Source organism: Balaenoptera physalus (assembly GCF_965194825.1).
Source record: "Balaenoptera physalus genome assembly, chromosome: 21".
Classification (NCBI taxonomy): domain Eukaryota; kingdom Metazoa; phylum Chordata; class Mammalia; order Artiodactyla; family Balaenopteridae; genus Balaenoptera; species Balaenoptera physalus.
The window spans coordinates 33,275,955-33,302,242 of NC_138902.1; the positions used below are offsets into that span (position 1 = coordinate 33,275,955).

General features: G+C 43.2%; 1 protein-coding gene across 2 annotated transcripts in view; it reads right to left on the reverse strand.

Moving 5' to 3' along the window:
* TDRP (testis development related protein) overlaps positions 1 to 25,211 on the reverse strand; it is a 56,642-nt gene extending 31,431 nt beyond the window's left edge. Inside the window, exon 1 of one of the 2 annotated variants that reach the window (XM_082444017.1) lies at positions 25,115 to 25,211. Coding sequence is in view for 1 of the 2 variants with exons in the window: in XM_082444016.1 (XP_082300142.1) it covers positions 22,608 to 22,718 (111 nt within the window). In the remaining variant the exon portion in view is untranslated. Of the gene's footprint in view, positions 1 to 22,607; positions 22,997 to 25,114 lie in introns of those variants that run through there. The other variant, XM_082444016.1, reaches the window with a different exon arrangement.
* Positions 25,212 to 26,288: the final 1,077 nt, after the last annotated feature.

Below are 26,288 nucleotides of genomic sequence, written 5' to 3' on the forward strand. Positions count from 1 at the left end.
AGTGAGAAGAAAATCCATAGACCTGAAGAAAATATTTGCAAAAGACATACCTGTCAGGTATTTGACTATTGTCCAAAACATACAAAGAACTCTTAAATCTCAACAACAAGAAAATGAAAACCCAGTATAAAAATGGGCAGAAGACCTGAACATACCCCTCACCAAAGAAGATATACAGGGTGAAACCAAAAAGGTGAATTCCTATTTTCTCATACAAAAACAAACCTGTTTTCCACTTTCACATGCAAAAGTGAATAATCAAAGATGTCAGCTGTAACTGGTGTCCCAGCCAGAGTGAACCTGTGTACACTCATTAAATATCAGGGGGTCCACAGCACATTTATTTCACGGAAAACAATTAAGCATTAACTAAAACATGTATAGACAGACAGTGACTAAGCATATGAAAAGGTGACAAACAACATATGTCATCAGGAAATTGCAAATTAAAAGAACAGTTAGATACCACTATGCAACTATGAAAATGGCCAAAATGCAAAACACTGACAACACCAAGTGCCGGTGAGGATGTGGACCAACAGAACCCTCATCACTACCGGCAGGAATACAAAACGGAAAAGTCACTTTGGAGGACAGGCTGGCAGTTTCTTATACGAATAAACATACTCTAACCATAAGGTCCAGCAATCGCACGCCTTAGTATTTACCCAAAGGAGTCAAAAAGCTATGATCACACATAAACCTGCATGTGGATGTTTATACAGAAGCTTCATTCATAATATCCAAATCTTGGAAGCAACCAAGATGTCCTTCAGCAGTTGAATGGATAAATAAACTTGGTCCATCCAGACAATGGGGATATTATTCAGCTAAAAAGAAATGAGCTATCAAGTCATGAAAAGACATGACAAAACATTAAATGCATTTAACTGAGTGAAAGAAGCCCATCTGAGAAGGCTACAGACTGTGTGATTCAACTCTATGGCATTCTGGAAAAGGCAAAACTGTGGGGACAGTAAAAAGATCAGGGTTTGGGGGAGGGAGGAACAGGTGGAGCACGGAGGTCTTTTAGGGCAGTGAAACTACTCTCTATGACTCTATAATGGTGGACGTCTGTCATTAAACATTTGTCAAACCCACAGAATGTTCAACGCCAAGAGTGAGCCCTGATGTAAGCCAGGACTCTGGGTGGTCATGATGTATCAGTGCAGGTTCATGGATTGTAATGAATGTCCCATCTGGTGAGGATGGTGACAGTGGGCTGGGGGAGGGGCGGGGGGAGGGGTACATGGGAAATCTCTGTGCCCCACCCACAATTTTGCTGTGAACCTAAAACTGCTCTAAAACATAAAGTCGTATTAAAAACAAAAAAAGAAGACAATAACCTAGCTCAATAAGACACATACATACAAAAAGTAAACAGGAAAGGGTCGACTGAAAAAAAAAAAAGCACAACCTAAAAGTTGACAATTGTTTTATTTCTGCGGACTTCAAGCCTGGGATGCAGCCTCTTAGATGGCTCTGAGGGACTGCTCTGAAGAGGTAAGGGAGGAGCTAGGATACACAGAAGTTTTTCCAACAAAGACCAGGTAGTGGGAACATCCAAAGAGTACTGCTAATTAAAGAAAACCAAGTTAAGGAATTTAGTGCTTTTCTATGCATGGCAAGATGCAAGAGTCAGGACTCACTGAAATCATTCCTTTGCTATGCACCTCAGCTCTCTGGGGCAGCATCCTGTGGTTTCCCACCCTGAGTTCCCTCAGGGTGCACAGTTTGGGGGGAGCGGGTGGGAGGGGGGGAAGGGCTGCAGTGGCTGAGTCAGCCCATCTGTCTCCAGCCTGAGTCCCTTCAGGGCTCACCATCAGGCGCGGCTGTAGTGGTTTGATGGCTGCAACATCCTTTTTTCAGGATGTGGCAGGCAACATTTTTCATTCACAAAAAGGAAGACATTTAAAAAAGTCTACTAAAAGGCAATTTGTGCCACCAGTTATTAAACATATTATAAAACTTCAGCAAGTAAACTGGAAATGTAACAAGAATAGGCAGAATTCAAGAGAACAGAATGGAAAAACCCAACAAACCGTAACACACAGCAATTTTAATAAGAGTGATGTGTCAAAGAGGGTAAAAGAACAATGATTTAAAAAAAAAAAATTTAGAACAACTGGTTATCTACTTTGAGAGAAAAAAACCTAAGTTCTTATTTTCACAACAGAGAGCAAAATAAATTCCACACAGATGAAAGAGTTTTTCCTTTTAAATGAAGCCATAAAGGAACTAAGGAGAATCTGATCTCAAGGAAGGAAATGCCTTTCTCAGCATAAAAGCAAGAGGAAAAACACAGAGAAAAACTGAGAGATTTTATCATTTTTTAAAGTTTTTTAAGAAAACATTTACATATTTTAATAAAAAGTCTAGTTTGAAATCCATATACATTTACAACAAATCAAATATTGGGGATTTGGTAAAGATAAATATTTGGTCTTTGTCTCTGCTTCCTGGCACAAAGCCCCCTAAAGCCTTGGAATTTACAGTCTTTTGTATGCTAATAAGATGACGCACGGGGGGGGGGGGTCTTGGGGGCGGGGCTAGAGAACTTCAGGATGGGGGCTGGTCACCAGAAAAGCAAACTCCTATAGTTAGAACTTTCCGTCTGTCCGTCTGTCTGTCCGTCCGTCCGTCCCACCACCACCCCCTCCCTTGACCTCTGGGAAAGGCTAAAATTGACTCAGTGACCAATGCCAGTGATTTAATCTATCCTGCCTGATAGGAGGAAACAGAACCTCCAGATAACAGGTTCAGGAGCCTCCAGGCTGGTGAGGGCACGTGCGGGGAAGACAGCAGGTCCACAGAGGTCGAGGAGGCCCCTCCCCACGCACCTGGCTCCATGCATCTCTTCCATCTGGTTGTTCCTGAGTTTTATCCTTTACAATATACCTGTAATTCTAAGTAAAGTGCTTTCTTGAATTTCTGTAAGCTTTCCTAGTTAATTACTGAAACCAATGGGAGATCATGGAACCCCTGACTTGTAGTCAGCTAGAGAGAAGTGTGGGTAGCCTGGGCACCCCACTTTTTTATTATGATAAAAAACACATAACACAAAATTTACCACTTTAACCATTTCTAAGTATATAGTACTGTCTTAGTCAGTTTGGGATTACCATACACAATACAATAGACTAGGTGTCTTATAAACAACAGAAATTTATTTCTCATAGTTCTGGAGGCTGGAAATATAAGATGAAGGGGCCTGCAGATTCAGTGTATGGTGAGACCCATTTCCTGCTTCACAATGGCACTTTTTCCCCCTATGTCCTCAGATGGCAGAAGAGGGAAGGGAGCTCTCTGGTGCTTCCTTTCTAAGGGCACTAATCCCATTCATGAGGGTTCCATCCTCATGACCTATGACCTCCCAAAGGCCCCACCTCCTAACACCATCACCTTGGGGATTAGGTTTCAACATATGAATTTCTGAGGAGACACAAACATTCGGTCTATAGCAAGTACAGTACTAACTATAAGCACATTGTTGTGCAAGAGAGCCCTAGGATTTTTTTCATCCTGCAAAACTGTAACTCCTAACCACCAAACAGTAGCTCCCTGTTTTCTGCCTTCCCTAGCCCTGGGCACTCCAATTCTACGTCCTGTGTCTGAGACTTTGATTATTTCAAGACCTCATATAAGTAGAATCATATATATTCATCTTTTTGTGGTTAGCTTGTTTCACTTAGCATAATATCCCAAGGTTCATCAATGTTGGAGCATGACAGGATTTCCCTCTTTTTAAAGGCTAAGCATTATTCCATTCTGTGCATGGACCACATTTTCTTTATGGAAGGAAGGAGTGGGACTACTGAATCATATGGTACTTCTCTATATTTAAAACATTTTCGAAAACTCCAGGCTGTTTTCCATAGTGGCTGCACCATTTTACATTCCCACCAACAGTGCACAGGGTTTCAATTTCTTCAATTTCAATTTCATCTTTACCAACACTTGTTATTTTCTGGGGTTTTTTTGATAGTGGCCATCCTAACATGTGTGAGCTGATACTGTGGTTTTGATTTGCATTTCCATGCAAACAGAATATAGTAAATTTGCACAGTTCTTTGGAAAAATGTATACTCAAGTTCTTTGCCCATTTTTAAAATCAGGTTTGTTTCCTTGTTTGTTTTTGGTGTTGAGCTGTAGGAGTTCATTCCTATATTCTGGATATTAACCCCAAACCTCAGGTATGAGGTTTGCACATAGTTTCTCACATTCCATAGGCTGCCCTTTTTACTGTTGTTTCCTTCGCTGCACAGAAGTTTTTAAGTTTCATGTAGCCTCACTTGTCAATTTTTTGCTTTTATTGGCTGTGTTCTGGTGGCATATCCAAGAAATCATTGCCAAGACCAATATGAAGAAGATTTTTGCCTGTTTTCTTCTAGGAGTCTTATGGTTTCAGGTCTTATGTTTAGGTCTTTAATTCATTTTAAGTTATCTTTTGTATATGGTATAATGTCAGGGTTCAACTTCATTTTTTTGCATGGGGATAACCAGTTTTCTACATTTCATTTGCTGAACAGACTGTTCTTTCCCCATCATGTGTTCTTGTCACCCTTGTCATAGACCATTTGACCATATAAGTGAGAGTTTATTTCTGGGCTCTCTAGTCTGTTTCACAGGTCTGTATGTCTGTCTTTATGCCAGTGCCATACTGCTTATATTACTGTAGTCTGTAATATGCTTTGAGGTCAGAAAGTGTGAGGTCTCCAGCTTTTTCTTTCTCCAGAAAAAAATTGGGGGCTAGTCAGAAAGTATTTTGACTATTCATAGTTCTTTAGGATTCCATATGAATTTTTTTTTAATTATTTATTTATTTATTTATTTATGGCTGTGTTGGGTCTTCGTTTCTGTGCAAGGGCTTTCTCCAGTTGCGGCGAGCGGGGGCCACACTCTTCATCGTGGTGCGCGGACCTCTCACTATCGCGGCCTCTCTTGTTGCGGAGCACAGGCTCCAGACGCACAGGCTCAGCAGTTGTGGCTCACGGGCCCAGCTGCTCCGCGGCATGTGGGATCTTCCCAGACCAGGGCTCGAACACCTGTCCCCTGCATTGGCAGGCAGATTCTCAACCACTGCGCCACCAGGGAAGCCCCATATGAATTTTAAGATGGATTTTTCTATTTCTGCAAAAACTGCCACTGAATCTGGTAGGGATTGCAGCGAATCCATAGATCACTTTGGGTAGTGTGGATATTTTAACAATATCAAGTCTTCCACTCCATGAACATAGGATGTCTTTCTACTTATTTGTGTCTTCTTTAATTTCTTTCAGCAATGTTTTCTAGTTTCAGTGCACAGCATTTTTGTCCCCGTGGTTAAATTTATTCCAAGTTTTTTATTCTTTATGATGCTACTGTAAATGGGATTTTTTTTTCTTAATCTAATCTCCTTTTTGGAATTTTCACTGTAGTGTATAGAAACAAACCTGATTATGTATCCAGCAACTTTCCTAAATTTGCTCATTAGTTATAACAAGCTTTTTTGTGGAATCTCTAAGTTTTCTAAGTATAAGATCGTGTCATCTGCAAAAAGAGATAATTTTACTTCTTTCTTTCCAATTTGGATGCCTTTTATTTCTTTTTCTTGCCTAATCTGCTCTGGCTAGGACTTCCAGTACTACATGGAACAGAAGTGGCAAGAATGGGCATCCTTGCATTATTACTGATCTTCGAGAAAAAGCTTTCAATTTTTCACCACTGAGTAGGATGTTAGCTGTGGGCTTTTCATATATGGTCTTAATTATGTTGTGGTATTTTCCCTCTGTTTATAATTAGTTAAATGCTTTGTCATGATAAGGTGCTGAATTTTATGAAATGCTTTTTCTATATCAATTGAGATAATTATGTGGTTTTTCTCCTTCAATATGTTAATGTGGCATGTTACACATAGATTTTCGAATCTTGAACCATCCTTGGGCTCCAGGAATAAATCCCACTTGGTCATAGTGTATCATCCTTTTAATGTGTTGCTGAATTTGGTTTGCTAGTATTTTGTTGAGGATTTTTGTATCAATATTCATCAAAAATACTGTTTTATACTTTTCTTGTAGCATCTTTTTCTTTTTTTTTTGGCCACGCCACGCAGCATGTGGGATCTTAGTCCCCCAACCAGGGATCAAACCCACGCCCCCTGCAGTGGGAGCATGAAGTCTTAACCACAGGACCGCCAGGGAAGTCTGCTTGTAGTATCTTTTTCTGGTTTTGCTATTAGAGTAATGCTGGCCTCATAAAATGAGTTTGGAAATGTTTCTTCCTCTTCAATTTTTGGGAAGAGTTTAAGAAGGACTGGTGTTAATTTTCTTTAAATGTTCAAAAGAATTTTCCAGTGAAGCCATCTGGTCCTAGGTTTTTCTTTGTTGGGAGGTTTCTGATTACTGATTCAAACTCCTTACTAGTTATATATCTGTTCAGATTTTTATTTCTTCATGTTCAGTCTTGGTTGGTTGTATGCTTCTAGAAATCTATTCATATCTTCCAGTTTATCAAATTTGTTAGTGTATAATTGTTCATAGCAAACTCTTGTAATCCTTTTTATTTCTATGACATCAGTTTTAATACCACCTTTCATTTCTGATTTTTCTTTTTTTTCCTCTGAGAGTTTGTCAATTTTGTTAATCTTTTCAAAAAGCCAACTTTTAGTTTCACTGACTATTTTTCTATTGTTTTTCTACTATCTAATCATTTCTCTCTGCTCTATTCTTTACGATTTCCCTCTTTTTGCTAACTTTGAGTTTAGTTTGTTCTTTTTCTAGTTCCTTAAAGTGTAAATATATTGACTTGAGGTCTAATTTTTTTTTTTTTGAGGTCTAATTTTTAATGTAAGCATCTGCCACTATAAACTCCTTCTTGGTACTGCTTTGCTACATCCCATAAATTTGGGTGTCTTGTGTTTTTGTTTTCATTTGTCTCAAGATATTTTCCAATTTCTCTGGTGATTTTAGCCCACTGGTTGTTCAAGAATGTCTTACTTTCTACATACCTATGAATTTCCAGTTTTCCTTTAGGTATTGATTTCTAGTTTCATTCCATTGTGGTTCAAAAGATCCTCAGTATGATTTCAACCTTACTAAATTTATTAAGACTTGTTTTGTGGCCTAACATGATTTCCCTTGGAGAATGTTCTTTGTAAATCTGAGAAGAACATGTATTCTGCTGTTGTTGGGAATGTTCTATATAGTCTGGTTAGGTCCATTTGGTCTATAGTGTTGTTCAAATTTGCTGTTTGCTTACTGATCTTCTGTATGTCGTTCTACTCATTACTGGAAGTGGGGTATTCAAGTTTCCTACTATTATTATGTTGTTGTCTATTTCTGTCCTTAATTCTGTCAATGTTTGCTTCATATATTTGGGAGCTGTGATATATGTATTACACATATAATATATAATATATATAATTATATGATGACCCACTTTGTCTCTTGTGACAAATTTTTGACTTATTTTTTATCTGATGTACTTGCATACTTATTTTTAAAAATCTATTCAGCTACTTTGTATCTTTTGATGGGGGAGTTTAATACATTTACACTGAAAGTAATTACTGATAGGGAAGCACTTACTATTTCCATTTTGTTGATTGTTTTTTGTATGTCTTATTACAGTTTATTTGTTCCTCTTTTCTGTTCTTGCTTCCTTCCTTTGTTTCACTGGTTTTCTATAGGGACATGCTTTGATCCCTTTCTCATTTTCTTTTGTGTATATTCTATGGGTATTTTTTTGTGGGGGTTACATAATATATTTTATAGTTACAACAATCTTTTAAACTAATAACAACTTCAATCACATACAAAAACTCTACTCCTTTACATCTCCCCTCCACTTGTTATCAATATCACAGATTACATCTTTTTACATTTATTTATAGTTACTATATTTATGCTTTTATCTTTTAAGTTCTATACTCAAATTAAAAGTGATTTACGTACCACCATCACAGTATTACAGATTTTAAACCTGTCTATATATTCACCTTTAACAAAAAAGCATTATGTTTTCATGTGCTTTTATGTTACATCAAGCATCCTTTCATTTCAACGTGAAGGAACTCCCCTTAGTATTTCTGGTAAAGCAAGTCTAGTGACAATGTAGTTACTCCCTCAGCTTTTATTGCTCTGGGAAGGTCTTATTTCTCCTTCATGTTTGAAGGACGGTCTTGCCAGACAGTTTTCCTGGCTGGCACCTTTATTTCCTTTCGGCACTTTGGCTGTGCCACCCCACTCCCTCCTGGCCTGTAGCGTCGCCGCGAAGAGACTCACTGAGAGTCTTACAGGTGCTCCCCGTATGTGACAACTCGCTTTCTTCTTGCTGTTTTCAAGATTCTCTCTTTGGCTCTGCCTTGTGACAGTTTTATTATAATATGTCTTGGTCTGGGCCTCCTTTGAGCAACTTGAATTTGGATATTTATCTCCTTCCTCAGGTTTGGGAAGCTTCCTGCCCTTTTCTCCTAGTTCTCTGACACCGCATGTATTGGTCCACTTATTCGTGTCCCATATGTCTCTTAGGCCTTCTACACTCTTTGTCATTCCTTTTCCTTTTTGTTCCTGACTCAGTAATTTCAAGTGACTTGTCTTCAAACTCACTGATTCTTTCTTCTACTTGGTCGATTCTGTTGCTGAACCCCCTAGAGAAATTTTCAATTTAGCTATTGTACTCTTCAGCTCCAGAATTTGGTCTTTTTTATACTTCCTCTTTGTTGACATTTACATTTTATTCATGCATCATTTTCACAATTGCAGTTAGTTCTCTATGCTCTCTTGTAGCATACTGAGTTTAATACAATTAATTTGAATTTTTAGGTAATTCACAGATCTCAACTTCTTTAGGGTCAGTTTCTGGATATTTATTTTGTTCCTATGACTCGGCCATATTTACCTGTTTCTTCATATGCCTCATTATTTTTTGCTGTGATTTGGGCATTTGAAAAAACTGCCACCTCTCCCAGTCTTTATGGACTGGCTTCATACAGGGAACGACCTTCACCAATCATGCTGGCTAGAGATTCTGCGAGCCTCTAAATCTTTTCTGGGGATGTGTCTCCTCTGAGGTTGTGCATGTAATTTCCCAATTAGAGAGTTTTCTCAGTTTCTCTTTCCAGAGCTTGTAACCTCTTTTTCCTCTGGCATCTGTCTGTGGGACTGTAGGTTCTCTGGCACTGCAACAAGCAGCTGAACTCTCATTTGTTCTCAGTGGCCCCAGGTGTGCCAAGTATGCCAGTCAGGTGAGACAAACTAGTCCCTTGGGCAGCTTCTCAAAAAGCCAGAACGTAGGGCACATGCTCCACTCTTCTATTACCTTCCTGACGAAGAAGTCATGACTTTGGCGTTTACTACCAATTGTGCTAAGGTACACTTGTGGGAATGGCTACTGTGAGTGAAATGAAGCAGCCTCCTTACCCATTTCAATGCAGCTGTTCTCAGCTTTGTGCTTGCCTGGCTTACTGCAACTTCTTAACTGGTTTCTGGAGTCATAAAGGCTTTTTTGGACCATATATGGTTAAGGCAGTGTCTCCGAGGGGAAACAGGTTTGGGGCTTCCTTTCCACCATCTTGCTGGCATCACTCATCTTATGTTTGCCTGGGCACCCAATTTGTGACTGACTTCTGACATGGCAGCAGTCCTGTGGGACTGAGCCCCTTCACTTGTGGGGTCTGTGCTAACTTCAGGTAGTGTCAGAACTGAAATGAATCGCAGAACACCCACTTGGTGTCAGAAAATTGGAGAAATGCTTGGTATCAGGAAAAAACAACATGGAGATATATATATTCCTTATGATAAAAATGGAAAGGTGTGGAGATGATCAATCTTTTTTTTTTTTTTAGTTTCTTTAGGAGTTTTTTTGTTTAAATTCCTCTACTTTTTTTTTTAAATTTATTTATTTATTATTTTTATGGGTGTGTTGGGTCTTCGCTTCTGTGCGAGGGCTTTCTCTAGTTGCGGCAAGCGGGGGCCACTCTTCATCGCGGTGCGCGGGCCTCTCATTATCGCGGCCTCTCTTGTTGTGGAGCACAGGCTCCAGACGCGCAGTCTCAGTAATTGTGACTCACGGGCCTAGTTGCTCCGCGGCATATGGGATCTTCCCAGACTGGGGCTCGAACCCGTGTTCCCCTGCATTGGCAGGCAGATTCTCAACCACTGTGTCCCCAGGGAAGCCCGATCAGTCTTAATTATAGTTACAGACTGTCTTTTCTCTGTAAAATTTCTTAGCACACTTTCTTGCCACATCGATCAATGTCTATAATTACATCTTGGGGCAAAACTTCTCCATTTATTGTTTAAAACACCATCACTATAAAACTTTGTTTTCAAAAAGTATTATTGGTCTTCAGTCAACAAGCTTAGTATTTAGCTATAGCCAAATACCTGGCAAAGAAGATCTAAAACGAGATATAAATAGTTACAAGGAAGCACTAAATCACATCAGGTATTATTTTAAAGTTTAACTGATACAGAAGAGGGAGAATGAAGTAACTGGTACGTGACTTACAGTAGGTCACTGGGGGTAATTGTGTAATAAAGCCTCTTGGTTGTAATAAAATTTGCTGGTGTAACACAACACAACACAACACCACACCACCTCTGGGGTAGAAGACAGCCCGCCACCACTGACCTATGTGACGAGGCAAAGAGAGGAAGCACGGCAGGTGCACACACGGCTTCCTCTCACATGACAGGCCAGAACCTGGACACAGAGCCCCTGCTGGTGCAAACGATGCTCTCTGGTTAGGGAGCTGTACACCCAATGAACACGTGCTACTAGGGGAAAGTCAGCAGTCTCCCCAGAAGGGCACCTGCTGGCCCCCAGGCTCCACAGAACTAAGATGAACACCATTACACACACAGTTCTTACTGTCTACAAAACACCTCCCGGTTCCTTTGGCCTCCGCGCTCCATCTGGGTTAAGATGATGCGGACGATTCACATGCTGTTCTTAATGTCATCTCCTTGACCATAAAAGCATGACTCATTTCATCATGGAATGAGATAAAGGACCAAACTAGACAATTAATTTATGTGAAAGCATGGAAAGCTATACAAATGCACACTTGTTAATTAATAAAATGTAAGCCCAGGAAGAATATAAATGAGCTCTAGCACCCTGCCATTTATTTCCAAGTTTAGCAATTAAGACTTCCTACTTGTACCCAAAATCACAACAAATTCCACACTGCAAACCTCTAATGAATCAAGTTGCCTTAGAATTAGAAGAGACTTCAAAGATCCTTTAGTCTAAACCAGGGGTCAGCAAAGAATGGCCCAGCCCTGTCTGTGTAAATACAGTTCTATTGGAACGCAGCCACACTTGTTCACTTACACACGTCATAGCTGTTTGCACAGGACAGCTGCAAAGTTAGCAGCTGTGATGGAGACTGTATAGCCCGCACAGCCCAATTCCTGCTCTAAACCTCTCACTGAGAACAGGGATTCTGGAGAGGGAATAACTAACTCATCTGCCCCTAGTCACACAATTAGTGACAGGTGGGCCCAGGTCTGCCTGCTGACACCGGGCTACCTACTCCCTTTCCCCTGGTCCCAGTTCATTCATCATCTGCCCTGTAAGTTCTGAAATGGAGAGCCAGGTCCTTGCGGTTTTTCACAAATGATGAGTGAGCCCTTCAGCTCCTCCCCCAGCAGCGCACCTGCGCGGCTCGTCCATCAGGATGTGCGACGCCGTCCCCAAGTCACACGTCCACAGTCAACTCGCTAAGCTGCTCCCAAAGCCACAGCGCCCTGGGCTTCCCTGCTGCTCAGAGGAGACATCTTCGTCCTGATCACTCTGACTGCCCTTCAGCCTTTGACCTGCACCTCGAAAGGCAACAGCTCTCTTGCATCGGCTTTGGCAAGCTCACTTCTTCCCGCTTGTCCTGATACTAATCCATCTAGAATTCAGGCTCTTATTTCACGTCCGAACTCCTACACCAGAATCCTGTTTTAAATGCACCTTGCCTCTAACCCCTCCTCCTCCTCAGACAAGTATTCCCTGTCAAATAGCATGAAGCCCTGACTCAAAGGCCTTCAATATTTGTCTAAAAGGTGAAGTCTGAAACCCTTAATGGGGCTTCCCAACCTCCCGTGCCAGTTAAATTGGTTTGTTCTCTATCTCCCAAACCTCTTTCGGATCCAAAGCTACGCCATTTCCCCCTTTCTCACTGTCTTTCCTCAAGAACCGGCTTAAAGTCTACCTGCTCTTCCTCCAATAATTAAGTTGAAAAGGAGGTGAATAAAGAAAAGGGAGCGTGTATGTGTGACAGCTCTGCTTTTCTCACAATGTTCTAGTACTTTTCACTTGCTAATTCACCAGAGAACCATCTACCTCCCATAGTAAGACTTCGATAAATACACTCATTATTACAATACTTAAGCATAGCAAAAAGTAAAAGCATCCTAGGGTGTTTGTTTTGTTGAAATTTGAGCCAAGACACAATTTTATCAATGCTTTTTAAGGCACTAATTGTTGAAGCCCTAGAATTTGTTGAATATAAAATATGAATGTTTGGAAAGTGAAGAAAAATATCACAAATTTATGATAACCTGTAAGGTAAGAGAAAGAGGGTAGCAAAAAAAAAAAAAAAAAAAAACCTCAAGAGAAACCCGGATTCAAATTCCTATTAGTGGCTACATAACTCTACACAAGTTTTTTAGCTTCCTTAAGTTCCTCAAATGTAAAATACAGTTGATTCTCATTATTCAAGGCAGCTGTGCTGTAAAAGTTGCCACGGACAATGAATCAGCAAATACTGAATCACTGCTCTTACAGGAAATACGGGGTCAGGTTCCTGTGAGCCTCTGTCACATTTTCATCAATCATTCAATACATAACCTTGTTTTGTGTGTGTTTCTGTATAAAGACACTTTATTTAATATGTATTGTATAGTCACTAACGTTGACCTCACGCCTGAACAAAGCTCACCTAACATGCATCTTCTCCTTAAGGTACATCACAATCTTCTGTGATGCAATTTTTAATGAGTAGCAATTTTTAAAGAATATTCTAAGTCATACGACCTTAAGCTCTAGTAAAATCAGTAAAAGTGAATCTTATGAACTAGGATTTTAAACTCTTAGGAATAACAATTTCAATCTAAATGCTTAATATTAGCATTGACGGGTGAACATTATACAGAGTAGTGTGCTGGGGCCTGGGGCCTAAGACGGACACCAAGCCTTAACCATTTCCATCTTCAAGTGGCCACTGTGCTAACAGGACAGGGCGGGGGACCTTGGAATTCGACCAGCTCATGCCTAGAGAGGTTCACAGGCCCAGGCACGTACAAGCATCCGCAAACCTGAGATGAGCTGATCTGAATCTGAGGGAAAAGTCCGGAACTATGCCATCCAATTCACTAACCAGCAGCTAAACACAGTTGCCAGGGAGCTGGAACAGGGCTAGCATGACTGAGGAAACGCATTTTAAATTATTTATGTATCAATTCAAAAAAAAGACACTCAATTCAGTTATTAGAAAACTTTTATGTATGTTCAGAACAACTTGGGTAAAACAATCTACTTCTTCAACTGCAAATTTTATAAAATCTAAATACTGACCACGTATTTCTGAGGAAAAGTGAGTATACAAATTGAGATGTGCTAGTAAATGTAAAATACACACCAGATTTCAAAGACTTAGTATGAAAAAAAGTGAAAGTAAAGTAACTCCTTAACAAATTTTTATATTGGCTACATAGTGATATAATTAATATTTTGGATATATTTAACTTAGAATATTGCATTGAAATTAATTTCACCTTTTTAAAAAACATTTTTAATGTGGCTACCAGAAAATTTTTGCACTGTATTTCTATTGGACTGTGCTACTCTGTCTCATAAACAGAAGAAACTTCAGGCCTCCTTTGAGATGCCTTAAGTGAATCTAGAGGGAAGGAGTATTTTACCTCTGATCTTTTATCTTCTCCTCCTTTTCCTCCCCTTCCCTCAACTAACTGTCTGCTTTTATTTGATGAAAGGAGTTCTGCAGACTAAACATCAGATTTATCATGGGAATGTCCAATAAGACTAACCCCACAAAGAAGTATTTGCCTAGTCCCAAATGAACCTGTATCCAGGAAGAAATCAGATCTTCTAGGCTAGATGACTCCCACTCATCCTTCCAGGCCGGTGAAAAGAAAACGGACGCTGCGACTCCTTCCCTGACGACCTGCACTGACCCCCTCAGCACTTTACACACAACCCCAGTTCCCACACCTGGTGGTGCCGACACTCCTGCGCCCAGTCCCTTCACTTCACAAGCACAGACAGCACCTCCAGCCCTTTCTCGGCGTGAGGGTCACAGCAGTGGACATAAACTCCTTCTCTGTGGAGCCTCTGGACTAGAATCTAGATGACTCTCAGGAAGAGAGTTAAGTGCTCTCTAAATGCTATCAAATCAGTAAGATGCAGGAGGTCGGTGCCACTGGTAGGACAGCAGCCGGGCTGATGCTGGGACCACTGTCACTGCCACCCTCAAAGCTCCTGTCAATCTGCAGCCTCCCACCCCCACCCTGGCCGGGCCACATGGGCAGCAAGAAGATTTCCAGAGCTGCTGACAAAGATTCTCAGGGTCAAGACTCACTGACATTGATCAGAAACAGGGCACAAGGGAGCCTGACTCCATTCTGGTCAAGTAGAGAGTCTCTGTCACCACCTAGTAGTAGCTGTCACCCTCCTGCTTTGTGACTGGTTTACACATCTGGCACATGGTGGCACTAACCCAGTCAAGGGCTTTTAACAGTGTCTAAGGACAACAGACAATACACGGTAGAGTAGCTTCACCTTATCCCAATTTCACAGATGAAAAACAAACCTGAAGCTTGTCTGGATCGGGGGGCTGCACAAGGGCATCTGGCTAACAAGTAGCAGGGGTGGGACTCAACCAAGGCATATGGATATGGACACCAGAGACAACGTCCATATCTGAACCACCAGGCTGTATCTGCACATAAATGCAGTTATTTTGACTCCAGTTTAATCCATCTAGTGACACGGTAACAGGACTGATGGCGAAGATTTTAGAAGTCTTCATTTAGGCTTATAAACATAGGGAAAGCTATTTAATATCATCCACGAGGGAAACACAAATTAAAACCACATTAAGGTAGTACTTTTCACCCATCAGATCTAAAACTCTGCAGACATACTGCATCGTATCATATCGGCCAGCCCATCCTGAAAGCCAGTTGCATACATGGCTGGTTGACACATACATTCATGCAACCTCTTTGGGAGCACAGTTTTGAGACATCTATCAAAATTACAAAGGGAGATTTTCTGATGATGCCCATTCTAACCACTGTGAGGTGATACCTCATTGTAGTTTTGATTTGCATTTCTCTAATAATTAGTGATGTTGAGTAGCTTTTCATGTGCCTCTTGGCCAACTGCAGGTCTTCTTTGGAGAAATGTCTATTTAGGTCTTCTGCCCATTTTTTGATTGGGTTGTTTGTGTTTTTGATATTGAGCTCTATGAACTGTTTATATATTTTGGAGATTAATCCTTTGTCCGTTGATTTGTTTGCAAATATTTTCTCCCATTCTGAGGGTTGTCTTTTTGTCTTGTTTATAGTTTCCTTTGCTGTACAAAAGCTCTTAAGTTTCATTAGGTCCCATTTGTTTATTTTTGTTTTTATTTCCATTACTCCAGGAGGTAGGTCAAAAAAGATCTTGCTGTGATTTATGTCAAAGAGTGTTTTTGCTATGTTTTCCTCTAAGAGTTTTATAATTGGTCTTACATTTAGGTCTTTCACCCATTTTGAGTTTATTTTTGTGTATGGTGTTGGGGAGCATTCTAATTTCATTCTTTTACATGTAGCTGTCCAGTTTTCCCAGCATCACTTATTGAAGACTGTCTTTTCTCCATTGTATGTCCTTGCCTCCTTTGTCACAGATTAGTTGACCATAGGTGTGTGGGTTTATCTCTGGGCTTTCTATCCTCTTCCATTGATCTATATTTCTGTTTTTGTGCCACTACCATATTGTCTTGATTACTGTAGCTTTATAGTATAGTCTGAAGTCAGGGAGTCTGATTCCTCCAGCTCCGTTTTTTTTTTCTCAAAACTTCTTTGGCTATTCAGGGTCTTTTGTGTCTCCATACAAATGTTGGAGAGGGTGTGGAGAAAAGGGAACCCTCTTGCACTGTTGGTGGGAATGTAAATTGATACAGCCACTATGGAGAACAGTATGGAGGTTCCTTAAAAAACTAAAGTAGAATTACCATATGACCCAGCAATCCCACTACTGGGCATATACCCAGAGAAAACCATAATTCTAAAAGACACATGGGGCTTCCCTGGTGGCACAGTGGTTAAGAATCTGCCTGCCAATGCAGGGGACACGGGTTCGAGCCCTAGTCTGGGAAGATCCCACGTGCCACGGAGCAACTACGCCCGTGTGCCACAACTACGGAGCCTGCGCTCTAGAGCCCGCAAGCCACAACTACTGAAGCCCGTGCGCCGCAATGAAGAGTAGTCCCCACTCGCTGCAACTAGAGAAAGCCCCCGCACAGCAACAAAGACCCAACACAGCCAAAAATAAATAAAATTAAATTAATTAATTAAAAAAAAAAGCTTTAAAAGAAAAAAAAAAGACACACGTACCCCAGTGTTCACTGCAACACTATTTACAATAGCCAGGTCATGGAAACAACCTAAATGCCCATCGACAGATGAATGGATAAAGATGTGGTACATATATACAATGGAATATTACTCGGCCATAAAAAGGAACGAAATTGGGTCATTTGTAGAGACATGGATGGACCTAGAGGCTGTCATACAGAGTGAAATAAGTCAGAAAGAGAAAAACAAATATCGTATATTAACACATATATGTGGAATCTAGAAAAATGGTACAGATGAACTGGTTTGCAAGGCAGAAATAGAGACATAGAGAGCAAACGCATGGACACCAAGGGGGGAAAGCCGGGGCAGGGGGTGTATGAATTGGGAGATTGGGATTGACATGTACACACTAATATGTATAAAATAGATAACTAATAAGAAAAAAAGAAAAATAAGCTAATAAATGATAAATGTTTGATTAAAAAAAAATTACAAAGGGAGGTGCCCTTGGACTCAGCAGCTCCACTTCTAGACATCTATCGTCAGATATGTGAAATGATTTATGCTCACGTCTGTAATAGAAAGAGACTAGAAATAACCTCCTAAAGGTCACCAATAGAGGTCTGGCATTTAAAGTCTATATATCCATACCAGGAAATACCATACAACACTGAAACACACACAAACACTGGAAAGAATAAAGCAGCTCTTCACATAACAGTCGGATCCAAAATGTATTGCTAAGTGGAAAAAGCAAGGGGTAAGTGTCTTAAAGTTGTTAATTAAAGTCCAGTCTATCCTCAAAGCCCATGCTCCTCCCAGTATATCACCCCCAAGAAAGAGTGTGAGGCCTTAGAGCATTTACTTTCTCAACTAAAGCGCTCCCATAAACCTTCAAGCATCTACTTCACTCCTTTCGTCCCATCACCATACAGCAAACTTAAACAGAGCTCTCACAGTACCCCACAAGAAAGATTTGGTGTCATCTCAACTAAGACTTACTACCCCTTGGTTCTTCCTATCTTCAGAGCAGAGTAAAAAGCACCTGAAATGTTCCCTGAATTTTTTTTTGGAATGCCTACAGAATATGTCTAAGCCTTTTAAAATTTTAACATGAAAATAGGCCAAAAATGCCGTGAGTTTTGTTTTTAAGGACATTAAAGTACAGCTAGCTAACTCCCAGTGCAGTGCAGCTCAAAGCAAGTGAAGGCCGGCCCAAACCTCAGCATGCGGATCTCATCGCAGACCCCCATTTCCTTCTCACCGCTCACAGACCCCGGAGCAGGGCCTAAAGAAGACTCAGCAACTCCATATCCACCAGAAGGAGCCCAGTTAGATTTAATAATACACAGGCTTAAAGATGATTTTTTTTCAGCTGCAGTGTTAAGACAGGAAGTGCTCCATGATACACATATTATTTATCGAGGGAACAATTCAAAGTGCAGAAAAATGTTTGTAGTGGGAAAACAAATGCATGATTTTAAACATACATTTATGTATATGCATAAATGTTTCATGGATAGCTATATAAAAAAAGGTAACAATACTTCCCACTGGAAAGAGGAAGAAGTTAAGACCCAGCATTTAATATCCAGAAATCTTTTACCATATGCACAGCAGATGTTTTTTTTTTTAATTAGACTCATTAAAACTTGTAAGTCTCTCTTTTTTAAATGATTACAATAAATGATTCACCTTAAAAACCCCACTGTTATACTTTAACACAAAATAGATGTGTATTCATGACAAAAAAGGCCAACTGCCTAAAGAAATGCTCAGAGAAATTTATTTTCTATAATGTTAAAGCTATTTTAGTAACAGTCAAGTGTTCCTTAAATCCAAGTAATGACTGAATGCCTCACATTTCAAACTTATTAGAACCTAACACTAAGCTATTTTTTTCTTTTTTAAAAAACAACACAGATTACAGCCATGTGACCTGATTTTCAAGTAGGTCGAACAGACCAGATTTGAATACAAACTAAATGCCTTTCTAGAATAAGACAAAGTGTACTCTGAGCCTACATGTTTAATATGAACGGGCTGACAGGGGTGCAGGGGTGGTGGCGGGCCGCTGGAGACTGAAAATGAAACAGAATGAGACCATCTTTCTAATGAGACACAATTTAACAGATCCATTAAATTCTTCTCGTATTAATTCCTACCTCTTTCAACTTTAAAATAAAATTTTGCCAGCATAAGTTTTATGGTAGACTTGTCGTGAATTTTAAAGTTTAATGCTAAGAGAAGCTGGCTTTGGGATAAAGATCAATCTACCTGATGAAATGAACTAAATTTAGAGTATGACTGACTTGCCACAAAAAGTCTGCTTTTCTATAGCAAAGTTTTCAACACATCAAACTATAGATACCCTTAATAAAGTAACACAGAAGCTGCAGTCAAATCTCACTCCTAGAAGATAACGCAGGATAAAATCCAGATGACTTTGGGTGTGCTGATGGCTTTGGGGAAACACCACCAAAGACATGATCTATGAAAGAAATAACTGATAACCTGGACTTCATTAAAATTAAAAACTTCTGCTCTGTGAAATATAATGTTAAGAAAATGAAAAGACAAGCCACAGACTGGGAGAAAATATTTGGAAAAGACACATCTGATAAAGGACTATTATCCAAAATACACAAAGAACTCTTAAAACTCAACAATAAGGAGAAAAAGCAACTCAATTAAAAAATGGAGCAAAAAAATCTGACCAGACATCTCACCAAAGAAGACATACAGATGGCAAATGAGCAATATAAAGAGATGCTCCACATCACATGTCATCAGGGAAATGCAAATTAAATGAGATACCACTACACACCTATAGAATGACCAAAATCCAGAACACTGATATCGAATGCTGGAATGCAAGAACAGGAAGCAAGAGGAATTCTCGTTTATTGCTGGTGGGCACGCAGATTGGTACAGTCACTTTGGAGAGTCTGGTTTCTTACAAAGCAAAACATACTCTTAGCCTATGATCCAGCAATCACACTCCTTGGTATTTATCCAAGTTGAGTTAAAAACTAATGTCCAGGGCTTCCCTGGTGGCGCAGTGGTTGAGAATCTGCCTGCCGATGCAGGGGACACGGGTTTGAGCCCTGGTCTGGGAAGATCCCACATGTCGCGGAGCAGCTGGGCCCGTGAGCCACAATTACTGAGCCTGCGCGTCTGGAGCCTGTGCTCCGCAACAAGAAAGGCCACGATAGTGAGAGGCCCGCGCACCGCGATGAAGAGTGGCCCCCGCTCGCCGCAACTAGAGAAAGCCCTCGCACAGAAACGAAGACCCAACACAGCCAAAAATAAATAAATTTTTTAAAAAACTGTTAAAAAACAAAAAAAAAACAAAAAAAACTAATGTCCACACAAAACCCTGCACATGATGTTTTACAGCAGCTTTATATACAACTGCCAAAACTTGGAAGCAACCAAGATGCCCTTCTGTAGGTGAACAGGTAAACTGGTACTTGCAGACAATGGAATAACTCAGCGTTAAAAAAGAAATAAATTGGGGGCTTCCCTGGTGGCGCAGTGGTTGAGAATCTGCCTGCCAATGCAGGGGACACGGGTTCGAGCCCTGGTCTGGGAAGATCCCACATGCCGCGGAGCAACTAGGCCCGTGAGCCACAATTACTGAGCCTGCGCGTCTGGAGCCTGTGCTCCGCAACAAGAGAGGCCGCGATAGTGAGAGGCCCGCGCACCGCGATGAAGAGTGGCCCCCACTTGCCACAACTAGAGAAAGCCCTCGCACAGAAACGAAGACCCAACACAGCCATAAATAAATAAATAAATAAATAATTTTTAAAAAAGAAGTCCTTTCCCATTCCCTTTAAAAAATAATAATAATAATAAATGAATTACCAAGCCGTGAAAAGACAGGGAGGACCCTTAAATATACTGCTCAGTGAGTAAGAGAAACCAATCCATAAAAGCTGCATATTTTATGATTCAACTCTGACATTCTGGAGAAGACAAAACTACGGAGACTAAAAAGATCAGTGGTTGTGGGGCTGTAGGAAGGGGTGAACAGGCAGAGCACAGAGGGTTTTTCGGGCAGTGAACCTCCTATGTGTGGCACTATAATGGTGAGTTCACGTCATTACACATTTGTTCAGACCCACAGAACAAACACCACCAAGAGGGAACCCTAATGTAAATTGTGGACTCTGGGCGATAATGATGTGTCCGTGGAGGTTCACTGGTTGTAACAAATGGGATTTTGCTAGTATCAGGGGAAGGCTGTGTCTGTATGGGGACAGGGGTATATGAGAACTCTGCATTTTCCACTCAATTGCTGGGTACCTAAAAATAAAGTCTATTAAAACACACACACAAATACACAGTGAGAAAAAAAGGTATAGATTGTAATTCTGTAAACCTGAATATCGGGAAAAAAGTTTTAATAAATGTGTCACTAATAGTTGAGTCTAGGAAGTATATATGTGGGTGTTCAATCTCCTATCCTTCCAACTTTTCCCTGTTAGTAATTTAACTTAAGAGGAAAAAAGGTGTTTTAGGATTCATTAGGAGAAATAGAAGCAGAACATAGGAAGAATCAATTTAAAAATTTTAAGAGTTTGTTCACAAACAACAAATATTGCTTATCTTTGGCCAATAAATTATTTACAAAATTAGTAACTCTGTAACCACACTTAAACTGCATATAAATTCTCAACATTATATTTAAGAGAGCTGCTGTTTAAAGTAACCATAAAGGGCTTCCCTGATGGCACAGCGGTTAAGAATCCACCTGCCAATGCAGGGGACACGGGTTGCAGCTCTGGTCCGGGAAGATCCCACATGCCCCGGAGCAGCTAAGCCCGTGCGCCACAACTACTGAGCCTGAGCTCTAGAGCCTGTGAGCCACAACTACTGAGCCCGCGCTCCGCAACAAGAGAAGCCACCGCGATGAGTAGCCACCGCGATGAGTAGCCCCCGCTCGCCGCAACTAGAGAAAGCCTGCGTGCAGCAACGAAGACCCAACGCAGCCAAAAATAAATAAATAAATAAATTTATAAAGTAACCATAAAATTTTGAGATTTAAAAAATAAATAGTAGGGTGAGCACTAATACCACCAAAACTTGATTTCTGAAAGACACTTCAGATAGGGACCATATTTAAATGCTTAATCAAGGGCATTTAACTCCTATAAAAAAAATGTCTTATCAAGATGAGACAACTTCAGTTCCAAGGGAAGTTATTTAGAACCAACTAGGAAAGAAACAATCTGGTGAACTATTTACAAGTCCTGAGAAGAAAGATACAGATCCCCATTAACTTCCGTTACAGGCCACAAGCAACAGGAGAGTTTCCAAACATTTAACAAACAAGAAACTGTATGACCACCGTCATTTTAAAAATAAAATAAAGAGCTGAATTTCACTGCACATGGAAAGGAGCGCTGCGTTGGGGGTGAGGTGGAGGGAAGCATTTGTAGCGCAGACAGGATCCACCTGGGATCCTTTTTAATTAAAAAATTCTAAACATTCCAGGCACATCTCTGAACTTGTGAGGCCAGTGTCTTTCTGTATAAAGGACATCTGCCTTCTTCCTCCAGCCAAAGGTTTAAACTCAGGTGAAGGTCTGCTGGTTATCCAAACAAGTATTTAGCACACTTAGCGCGCTGCTTTGGCCCCCACCGGTCCAGGCCTTGCCCGTGAGTCCGCCCCGGCGTGGCGCGGTCCCGGACTCGCCGCGGAGAGGACGGCCCGGGCACCATCCACCCGGCAGGCAGGTCCCCGTCCGCAGCAAGGCCACGGCCCGAGGTTTCTGGGTGCGCGCCCTGCGCCCTCCCACCTCCGGGGACTGCGCCCGCGGTCCCGAACCCGCACGAGGGGGGTGGCTGGGCGCGGGGTTCAGTCACTCCTAACGTGGGGGGTCACCACGAGCCACGCGGTGGCCCCCAGACCAGCCTCGGGATCCTAACGGGCCGCGCGGCGCGGGCCTCACCTGTGCACCCCACCTGTGCGCCTCTCCAACCTCGCAGCGCAGGCCTCACCTGCGCCTTCCCCCACCCGCGCCCTCCCCCACCCGCGCCCCCTCACCTGCGCGGCGGCGGCGGCGGGGGCGACGGAGGGCGGCGGCCCCGCCCGCAGGCCATCCTCCTCCTCGGGGGGCTCGTCCAGGAGCACCCGGCTCCGGCCCAGCTTCCACATGCTCCCGGGCGGGCGCCGGCGTCCGTGCGTCCGTGCGTCCGTGCGCGCCCCTCCTCGGTCGGCCCGCAGCGCGGACGCACCGGCTGCGGCTCCCGCAGGACCGGACGCGGCCAGTGGGGCCGGGCGGGGCCGGCCTGTGGGGCGGGCCCACCTCCAGGACCAGGACCTCCCCACCCCCGCCCCGCCCCGCCCCGCCCCGGCCCCTCCCGGACCGGACCCGGTCCCCGCACCGAACGAGACCCACCGTACGCCCGGGACCGGGCCCACCTCCAGGTCGGGCCACACCCCCCGGGCCCCATTTCCCCTGCTTGCGGTCCCCCCCACCCAAGTCACCGCCCCTCCGGCCAGGCCCTGACCCCGACCGACCCTCCCACACCTCCAACGAGGCTCCTCCTCCTTCCAGCGAGGTCCCCGCCCCCCACATCACTCCACGAGGTCCTTACCTCGGGTCGCCACCCCAAGCTGACCCCACCTCACACCTCACCCCCACCACGGGCCCCCCAACACCCCGGGATGATCCCCAAACCCCCGGCCGACCCCCTCACTCTCCACCCGGGATCACCTCTCACCCGGGCCCCCTTCACCTGGCCCCCACTCATCTCGGACCGCCCCCGCTCACCCCTCAGGCCGAGGGCCCCGCAACCCGGGCGGACCTCCTCACCCCTCACCCCGGGATCCCCCCCACCCCGAGCTGACCCCCTCACCCCTCACCCCGCGGGGGGGCGCGGCCAGGTCTGCGGGGCAGCGGCGCGGGGGGCGGGGCGGCCGGGGCTCCGGTCACCATGGCGACAGCCGCCGGACGCGGAGCGGGCATAGTGCGCATGCGCACACCCCTGGGTCCGTGGCTCGAGGGCGCGGTGGGCGGGACTGGAAGCGGTTCCAGTTCCCGCCAGGGCGCTCCGCCCCCGCGCTTGGTGGTGCCGGGGCTGCGCACCAGCCCCGCCGTTCGGGTGGGAAACTTCGCGAATGGTGGCAGGGACCCCCGAGGGCGGAGGAGCTGGGCACGTGGACCTGCCGGGGGGAGGGTGCGGCCGAGCCTCGGGATGGGCAGCAGGCGGTGGGCTCAGCCGGGGCGGGTGCAGGGACCGTGTTCAGCCATAGGCAGGGGGAGGGACGCGAGCTTCCAACGTCTCCACGTTAGGAGCCCAGGGGCCGAGGGAAAAGTGGGCAGCTGCGCTGGCCAGGCCACCTTGGAACCCGCCGTGGTGCTCGCTGGTCCCTCGCATTCGGGGAGCCTCACGTTGACGAGCAAGTAAGATGTGGCACACGTGGTGTAGTTCACAGGCAGTTGAAGGGACTTTGACGGCTAATTATGACAGCCGAAAATTGTTACTTTTTGTAGGTAAGATAGGTTACAGCCACAGTCATGGCGAACGTGGCAGGGTCCCCGCCCTAACCCCAGGCTGGGGCAGAGGAGGACCGGCCCGAAGCGTCCTCTGGTCTCTCACCAAAACTCAGAAGCAGGAGAGGTAACCTCACATATTCCCAAGTACAAGATGACTTTGATTTCATGTCACACAAAAGAGCCAAACAAAATATAAAAAGATATTCAACTCCATTGTAATGAGGGAAATGCAAATAAACATGAAATGCCCTTTTCCGCCTATCAAAGTGGTAAACATTTGCAAAGCTGTACCCAGTGTTGGGAAGCACCTAGGGAAACTGGTAGCTGTGCAGGGAAATAAGCTGCTTGTGGCGTGTAAACAGTACAACGCTTTCGGAAGGCATCCATTTGTTAGTATCCATCACAATTTTAACGTGCAAACGCTCTGCCCAGCAAATTACCATCCATAGAGAAACTTTTTACTCGGTATACGTCAGTACTGCTTATGTTTTCACACCAAACGTGTATTACTTGAGGGATTTAAAAGTACGTTTTATAAAAAGAATCCAGAACTGTAGGCGTCTATAAACATTTTCTTAAGCTTTGTATCTTTACTACTCTGAAAAAGAAAAAAAATCAACTGTACCTGTTGGGTTTTTCCAGAAATGATTAGCAGCAAAATTTTTAAAATGAAAAGAGGCTCTGAGTCTGTCTTTGGAAGAGGCCTGCAGGAGCCCCGAGAACAGACCCAGTGGTGACAGGCACGGGGGCCCTGTCAGGGTTAATGGTTAGGGCATGGAGGGGGAAAGCCAAATTTTACATACCAACCAGCTACCTGGAAAGCAAGGCCGTGGCAAGAAGCCCAGTGGTCCCCACCTTCCCTTCTCAGTGAGTCGCGAGGGTCAGGAGATAAACACAGGCACACAAATATCTCTGGGCCCACCAGGCACAAATATTACAAACTGATGTGAAACCCCAGCACACCCACTGAAGAATAATCTACCCAGTAGAAATTAAAGAACTCCTTCTTCATGGGAATATATAAGAATGATAAAATTATATATCTACACACCTTTTCAAACCAGGTCAAATAAGCTTGGTCTTCTGGACTGGAAAGACTTCAGGATGGAAATACTGAACGTAGACATGGTGATGGTTCTAAGATGTGCTACCTACACAAGATGAATTTGTACCTGGGGCCCACAGGGTTCTGTCAAAATAAACATGCTGCAAGCACAAACATTGATAAAAATCAGAAACAATAAAGTAGAGGTTACAAAACAAAGCCAGGATCCAAACACAGCCCCTTCAAGGTCACTACAAACAAAACAGAACACTAACTCAGAACACTTCAACAAATAACACGGATGCCTTTATTCTCACCAAGAGAGCACAGGGCCTGTGCCGGACCACTGACTTCCTTTGTCTGGCATATCCGCATTTCTCTGCTTTGAAATTTTTCTTTATAAATTAATCTGTAACCTCCTGCAAATCCAGGCCGATCTGGAATAAGAAGGCCAGGGTAACTAAATAAAAAAGCTAAATTCCAGTATATTTAAACAATGTTTTGCATTATTTCTAGGAGAGCTCAGGAGGGAAGACCTGCAACCCAAAGCACAGCGCCTGAGGCGAGCAGAAGGGGGGCTGATGACTGAGCTTTAGGCATCCTGGAATTCTGAGCACTTCTCGGGAGTTCTTGGAATTTGGCCCTAGTCATTCATTTACTCATTTATGAGTTTTATAAAATTAAGTCATGCTATTGTTAAAGTTCCGTAAGAGGTGTGCTTGACACAATCCAGTGTCACAAAAATACAACGCTTATGGGGCTTCCCTGGTGGCGCAGTGGTTGAGAATCCACCTGCCAATGCAGGGGACACGGGTTCAAGCCCTGGTCCGGGAAGATCCCACATGCCGCGGAGCAACTAAGCCCGTGCGCCACAACTACTGAGCCCACATGCCACAACTACCGAAGCCTGCGTGCCTACAGCCCGTGCTCCGCAACAAGAGAAGCCACCGCAATGAGAAGCCCGTGCACCACAATAAAGAGTAGCCCCCGCTCGCCACAACTAGAGAAAGCCCGCGCGCAGCAACAAAGACCCAACGCAGCCAAAAATTAATTAATTAATTAATTATTTAAAAGTACAACGCTTACACATAAGAATCCATTTCTAGATCTAGAAAGACAAGGTTACAGAACCTTTCATTTACTGAGCTCTCCTTGGAGGAAGCTACTAATTTTAGCCTGA